At 36.9% G+C, this 7907-nt stretch overlaps 1 protein-coding gene across 1 annotated transcript; it reads left to right on the top strand.

The window, feature by feature from the left end:
* The first annotated feature begins 999 nt into the window (after window positions 1-999).
* Window positions 1000-5268, top strand: LOC21386787 (two-component response regulator-like APRR5). Its single transcript, XM_010101120.2, has 8 exons — window positions 1000-1438; window positions 2037-2198; window positions 2298-2428; window positions 2524-2673; window positions 3244-3415; window positions 3508-3829; window positions 3921-4704; window positions 4799-5268. Exons 1-8 carry the CDS (start codon window positions 1177-1179, stop codon window positions 4910-4912), a joined length of 2097 nt encoding a protein of 698 aa, XP_010099422.1. The 5' UTR covers window positions 1000-1176; the 3' UTR covers window positions 4913-5268.
* Window positions 5269-7907: the final 2639 nt, after the last annotated feature.

Here is a 7907-nt window from a genome sequence, read left to right as displayed (position 1 = left end):
TTAGCATGCACGGTATCTCTCTCCTCCATTTACGGTGCATCAAATTGTTAATCATATATTCCCCCACCGTACACGGCTGCCACGTGTGCCACTCCGAGGGTATTCTAGTAATTCGAGAAGTCCCAATAATCGTAACCAGCCAATGGGTGAATAGCAACCACACGTTTTTCAACTTTTTCCCACTCTTCGAAGCATCAACACCAGCAATAGTGGAGCGAGTACTTATAGTTTCAACAGCCTCAGCGAGTGGGAAAAAATAAAAAATCTGATAGAAGAAACTTGAAGATAGCGTTTGAGCCACTTGAAGGCCACAAGCGAAATTCTCCCCCCCCACAGATTGCCACGTGTCAGCATCACGTCCATAAACAAGACATTACCTTAGCTTGCCTCCCTATGGACCGAGCACTCACGAAAAAAAAAAAAAAAAAAAAAAAATTTAATATAATAAAAAAAAATCAAAGATTAGAAATATCTCAACGAGACAAGGACACACACACACACATATCTTCCAGGGGTGGGACCCACCCAAAAAATATCTTCACTTAAATAAACTAAAAAAGAAACGGGTGTTTTTCTTTTTCTTTTTGTTTTCATTTTCAACAAGACCGGCCCAATCAAACCCCTTTTTTATTCTTTTTATTTTTAATTTCTTTGTGGAAAAATTTTGCACCACCAAACCAATAAACATCGAAAAATAAAAAAAAATAAAAGTAGGAAGAGTAGGCGCAGCCCAATGGGGATTCGTCATTCGATCGATCCAAGAGTGTGTGGCCTCCGTGCGTCCTAGATTGGGTTGATGACGTGGCTCTGTGTGGGCCCCACTCCCACTGAGAGAAAAAGAAGATATTTTTGGTCTTGAGGTTTGTTTGGGGTTAAAGATATTTTACTGCCGTTGGCCATCGGTTGGTTGAGCCATCTCCGCCGTCCGATTTGCAATAAATAAACAGGACGACGATTTATTCAGATATTTTTAAAGTATCTGACGGAAAGAAAAAAAATCAAACTTTTTCTTTCTTCTCTTTTGTTAGTTATACTTTCTTCTCTTCTCTTCTTCTCTAACCAGAGGATGAGATTTCAGATTCGCTCCAACTTCTTCTTCTTCTTCTTCTTCTTCACTGGAACGTAAAAACAGAATTTTTTTAGAGAGAGAGAGAGAGAGAGATTTGAAGTGTTTCAATGGGGGAGGTGGTTCTGAGCAGTGAGGATTTGGAGATGAACGCAGCAACAGAGACAGAAATGAATACTTGGAGTAATAACAACAATAAGAACAGTAATAATTATGGAAGTTGGAAGAAGAAAGATGGTTGTAGTTCGAGCGGGGCGATTACGAGGTGTGACAGGTTCTTGCCGGGGATGATGATGCGGGTTTTGTTGGTCGAAGCCGATGATTCCACCAGGCAGATTATCGCCGCTCTTCTCAGGAAATGCAGCTACAGAGGTCATTTTCTTTTTTCTTTTTACCTTCATTTTTGGTTGTGCTCGTTCAGTTGATGCTTTTGATTGCCTTTTGTTTTCTTTTATTTTGGTTCTTAATTCGGTTTTATTGGCTTCTTTTGTTTGAATTGCGAAATGGGTTTTTGCTGGATTTTCAGTCTAAAGTATATTTTTTCTGTCTCCTGAATTTGGGAGTCAGCCTTAGACTTTCAGTTGTTCAAGTGAGTTGACTCCCAACCATTTTTTTTTCCAGTTGTACAGTTGGTGAATTCTATGTTCTTATGTTGGTTTTTCCTGATTCTTGAAGTAGAGCAACGTAAACTAGCGATAGTAATAGATGTAAAACGAAGTTGTAAAACTAATCCCTTAGAAATGAATTTTCTGTTTTTCGGGGTGTACCTCAGCAGTATTGCAATTTTGATAGCAATTTAAGCCATTTCAAGCGATTTGACACGATATGGTTGTTTAAGAAATCCTTTTCTTACCTTCTTTTAGTCATGTACTTTATATAATATATACTTATATATTTTTAGAACTCATCAACAAATTTGGCTTGAGCTTAGAATTTTATCTTAGCAACTGATTTTTTTTTTTTTTGGCAGTTGCTGCGGTGTCCGATGGCTTAAAGGCATGGGAATTACTGAAGGGAAGACCACACGACGTGGATCTCATATTGACGGAAGTGGATCTGCCTTCAATATCTGGGTTTGCACTGCTCACACTGATTACGGAGCATGAAGTTTGCAAAAACATTCCTGTTATAAGTATGTTTACTTATAAATTAGGTGTTGCCTTTTTTCAATCTTAATTTTGTTTTATCATTTTGGTATTTATTTATTTATATATATTTTTGATCGTTGCAGTGATGTCCTCTCAAGATTCAATTAGCACAGTCTACAAATGTATGATGAGAGGTGCTGCCGACTATCTTGTTAAGCCTATTAGGAGGAATGAACTGAGCAATCTGTGGCAGCATGTTTGGAGAAGAAAAGCTGTATGCATATGCCTTATACTTTAATAAGTTAGGTTATTATTTAATTTGAATCCTTTTCTTACTTTTGTGGCAATCTGACAATGTTGTTTCATCAGTCAACTGCAAATGGCCCCCAAGACGAAAGTGTTGCGCAACAAAAGATTGAAGCCACTTCTGAAAACAATGCTGCGAGCAACCATTCCAATGGAAACACAGCGTGCATACAGAGAAATGAGGACAACATTGACAAAGGGAGTGATGCCCAGGTTAGTGTCTCTGATTCAATGTTCAAGCCTCCAAAGCAGTGGATGGTGCCTGGATTAGCATAAGTTCTGTTCTTTTAATTTATCCATTTTGTGGATAATTACATAGTAACTTGATCAAAATGTGGTGTAAAACGGGAAAAAAAAAAAACAAAAAAACAAAAATGAAAAAGGATATAAAATTAGTAGCTTGTCTAGATTTGAACGCTAATCCAGCGGATAAGTATAACTGGCTCTGCAGTTTAGCTATTGATTCAATAGATTAGTTGTCAAGTTGACAGAATTGGAATTGGTAAAATATCCAGTATGAATCAAATATCTTACTAAAGAGAAGGAAATTTGTAACTTTCAAATTTAAAAGCAACGGTTGAGGTTCTCCTCCTAGTTTGCCTAAACCCCTTAGAAGAAATGTGGATTGTTCATGCACTAGTTATCATGGAGGATGGTGTATGTCTAAACCAAGGAATATGTAATTGTCCATAAGGCTGCTCATGGTGAAAAGGAATTTCCTTTCGGTTTAGGTTGGTTACATGAAGTTTTATATAGAGACTGCGTGTTTGCTGTCTTTTGCAGAGCTCTTGTACAAAGCCAGAAATGGAAGTTGAGAGTGTCCACATGGAAAAAATGCAGGAATTTTCGCAGCCAACAGAGGGGACGTCTTTTCCGAGTGACTTGAGAATACAGAAAGATGGAGGGCACATCAATCTGGGGCAGAAATTGCTTATGCATGGAATTGAGGCCAGAGGTGAAAATCTTGACAATGTTTTAGTTTCTTGTATTTTTTTTAATCCGTAGGCAAATAGTACCTAACCTTTTGAGATGCTGCAATTTAATTAGGTTTGTCGATGGGTGCCTTTGAAGATACTGATGCAGGAATAACGCTAGGCAAGGGTTTCAAGCCAGAAGGTGTCAGGAGTGATGCTTGTGAGACTAACACTGTCTTGTCCAAACGTTCTAGAGATCCCATTGACTTGAATGGAGTTTTGAACGATAATCCAAGTTGCGATTATCAAAATTCCTCTTCAAGTAATGGGACTAGCAAGTTGGATTCTGGTCCAAGATTAGATCTTACCTTGAGATCAAATTCCAGTGGCTTTGAGAGTCATGTTATCGAGAAAAGGCACACCCTCGGGCATTCTAATGCTTCGGCATTTACTCGGTGAGATTCTATTTCCATTTCATTCTTTTTAATTTTGGCTTTTTCCTCCACTTAACTTTGATGCTAATTAGTTTTGAGATTCTTCATACAGATATATCAACAGGCCACTGCAGCCCCTAAATCCCACTCCAGCCAGTTCTTTTGATCAAGAGAAAGAATGCGGAACAAAAGCTGAAAAGCGTATATCCAATGTAGTCACTGGTCTAAGTTATAACTATGACTTTCCCGGTCCCTCACTAAGCACTCCGAAAAGTGTGATTACTCTCGCCACTGGTCAATCCAACCACTCTGAAGTAGCAACTTATTGTTCTCAACAAAGAGTATTCCCTCTACCAATTCCTGTTAAAGGTATAAGGGTTAATAATCCCTGTGCAGGCTATGGTTCTGTAGTGCCGCCGGTGTTTTGTTCGCAATCAGGTTCGTCATCCATGGTCAGCCCAAGTTCTGTTGCCCAACAAGAATCCCCATTAGGAATGAATACATTTTACCAAACGAATCGCAAAACAAACAAATCCGAGCAGGTATATGATCCACTTTGTCGAGATGCCAACATTACCCTAGACCAAGCTATCCACAATCAAGAACATAAGTTGGATTCTTTGGATGATAGGGGGCATATCTCTCCCACCACTGATCAAAGTGCGACTAGTAGTTTCTGTAATGGGAATCTAAGCCATCTTAATAGTATTGGGTATGGAAGTGCTTGTGGAAGTAACAGCAATGTGGATCAAGCTGTCTTGGTCAGGACTGCTTCTGAGAGCAAGAATGACGAAAGTTATTTTACAAACAATGCGAACTCTCATCGATCAATCCAAAGACAAGCAGCTTTGACAAAGTTCCGCATGAAAAGGAAAGATAGATGCTTTGAAAAGAAGGTACAAAGTCATCACCCTTCTTTGGTATAATACTTGGTGTTTCATTCTTGTTATCCAAAAATGCTTCATTTCTCTAATGCGACATTTGTTCCAGGTTCGTTATGAGAGCAGAAAGAAACTCGCGGAGCAGCGTCCCAGAGTTAAGGGACAGTTTGTTCGCCAAGTGCTGACTGAGCCTTTTCCTGCAGTAACTGATGTGAATTTATAAAAGGGTGTCAAATTTTGCTTCTGATAGTTAGAGAGACGAGCGCATGAATGGTTGAAAAACTCCGAATGATCCGATATATAGCTTATTCAACCTCCTATTTACAGCATAATGTAACTATTGTAGTATAACTATGTAATTTGTACTAGTTACCAGAAGCCCCGGCTTACTCATTCTTTTTTCCTTTTTGGTAGCTGTGAATTTGTTCATTGACAATCTTGTAGGTATAATACTGGTATAGCTATACGCACTTGGTTTAGGCATATTTCTTTGTATGGAAAGTAGATGAAACTTTGGAGTCAAAACCTGTGTTATGTACTTTATAATGACACCAGCAATACCATTCACGTACTTGTGTAGTATCGGTGCCTGTTTTTCCCTCAACTATAGTTCTTCTCTACATATTATAGCTCAATTCAAGTGAAATAGAAATGGCATTTCAAAATAATGTCCTGAACTTTACAAATATGGAAGTTTCTTCTGTCTTTGTTACAGCTCATGTTCATTAGTTAGAAATTGTAAAATAGTTTAATAGGCCCCATTTCTTGCGCCGTTGAGAACTTGAGTTGAAATGTGAAAAAAAAAGTCATTGTAGTATAAAAAGTTAAATTTAAATTTTTTGAGAGAAAATACGGTAACAAAAACTTAAATTGTGATTTAAACTAATGAAATGAACGGGGTCTATATTATTATTTTAATATAATATGTTTAGAATCAAGCACAACGACCTTTGTGGTGTCTCAAGTCAAACAGAATATGCCCTTTTCTCCACTAGTTACGGTAGGTGTTTCTTCCATAAGCATTACAATAAATATTAGGCACGTTAGGAACTCGTTCTAAAATAATTTTAATTTTTATATAAAAATGAAAACGTTTTCAATCTCAGACAGAAATCATTTTTAAAAATGCGTTTGGTAGTTTTATCAAAAGATCATTTTTAGTATAAAAATCTCATTAATGTCTCTCTTTTTCTCTTTGCTCAAGAGAGGAGAAAATAAAAAATAAAAAAAAAACGACTGAAAATCGTTTTTCATTTATCTCTCATTTTACACTAAATAAAAAAATCGTTTTCATTTCTGTTTTTTGTCTTTATTACGTTAAACACCGTTTTAAAAATGTTTTCATTATTTCTTTCTCAAAAAATGTGAAAAATAAAAACGAGATCAATTCTAAACACGGCCAAGAGCAGCGAAAGTGTGGACTACGCAATTTCTCAGAGCGAGAAAAGTAACAAAGTGAACCACAACTAGCTAAAGAAATTGTAAACAGAATATCATCAATGATATTAGCCTCAGGTAATGTCAAAATTGCGTCCGATTCAATAACCCAGTTGGAGAGCCCTTTGGGATTGAGCAAGTAAAACTCCTTTCCTCTGGGATTGCTAGTTTCTCTATTTTAGAAAAGCGTTTTCTAGTTCCTCTAATTTATTGTACGGATTAGCCTTAGTAAGTGGCCTTTTTTTTTTAGCAAAGTGATGCTGCCCTTTGCTATATTTTCTTTCAGGGTCCGCCATTGAAATAAAGTAGTGATGCGTCGTAATACCATAACAGAAAAAAGAAGAAAACAACAAGAAGTAAAAAAAAAAAAAAAGTACCAAAACCCAATGTTGGAACTTTGGACGGGCCGCCTGCGACCGACCGAAAAAACTGAGTTTTTGCCCGAGCTCGAGCCCAACCCGCCCGAAAAATTTGGGCCGCCCGCCTGAGCCCGAATTTCACTTTGAACGGGCCGCGGGCTTGTAATAGGCCGCCCGAGCCCGCCCGATTTGCCCAAAATTTTTTAAATATTTTTTAATTTTTATAATTATTAAGTTAGTTTGTGTTAAAATTATGTAAAAATCAAAATCAACATTCAATAGACTTTATTAACACAATTGAATAAATTAATCATGTATATTATTGATGTATTAAATTCGTAATTCATGATTGTCTCGTTAAAAACCTTACCAAGAAAAACCTAATTGGGATAAAAACTTGGCAAGGAAAAAAGAGTGCAATCATTTTGTGACGAATTACAAATTTTACAAACTTACAAAGTTATACAATTACAAATACAATGTCCAAAGTAAATACATATTTACAAATTACAAATTTACAAATTAATTTGAAGCTGAAGGATCGTCTTCAAAATTAAATGTTAATCGATTAAATTCATCAATTCATTCTTGACTTGCCGGCGAAATTATATCCTGTAGACGTTGATCGACACGATCCCAATTCTTAATGTAGACCAAGGCTTCAACAATGTCCTTTGCAATGCATTCCGGCGATCCTCAAGTATTCGTCATGTCGTACTGAAGGCTTGTTCGGATGAAACAATGAAGACTGGGATACAAAATATATCCATTACCAATCGAGTTAGGATTGGCCAAGTTAATGCCCGTGCCCTCCACCATTGAACTAAGTCAAACGATTCTGCCGTACTGTGGACTACTAAGCCTTCACTGAGGTACGTCATAAGCTCGTTGAAGCTGCCGCCGCTGCTGCCACTGCCACTTGTTGACAAAGATTCAATTTCAGCTTCTGTTTGAGTTGTCTTCTTCTTCTTCTTCAACCCGAAAACATTCAAGAATGAATGCGGATTTTCGTCTTGTTGTTGCGTTTCCTATACTCTATGAGGTACTCTAAACCTAATATCATATTTACTATAGATCGAATATATTTTATCCTTTATTATTGGATATTGGTCCTTACAATTGATGCCTAAAAATTCACCTAAGTTTTCTAAACCACTTTCTAAACCTTCTAATTTTAATCTAGGATAAAAAATAGTACATAAACCATACAACAAAGGCAACTTAGACCAATATTTTATAAATTTCTTTTCCATAGGAACGGCTAAGATTGGGTCTTTCCTATATTCGCTAAATAAAATACTAATTCGTAAAAGTTCTCCTAAGGCTAAAGGTGATGTTGGGTAATATGTTCCACTAAGTTTTAGAGTCACTTCATGAAACCTACCTAAAAATTGATACAAAACTTCGACGATTTACCAATCA

Source organism: Morus notabilis, unplaced genomic scaffold, assembly GCF_000414095.1.
Source record: "Morus notabilis unplaced genomic scaffold, ASM41409v2 Scaffold556, whole genome shotgun sequence".
Lineage (NCBI taxonomy): Eukaryota > Viridiplantae > Streptophyta > Magnoliopsida > Rosales > Moraceae > Morus > Morus notabilis.
This window is presented reverse-complemented; position numbering and strand designations above follow the sequence as displayed.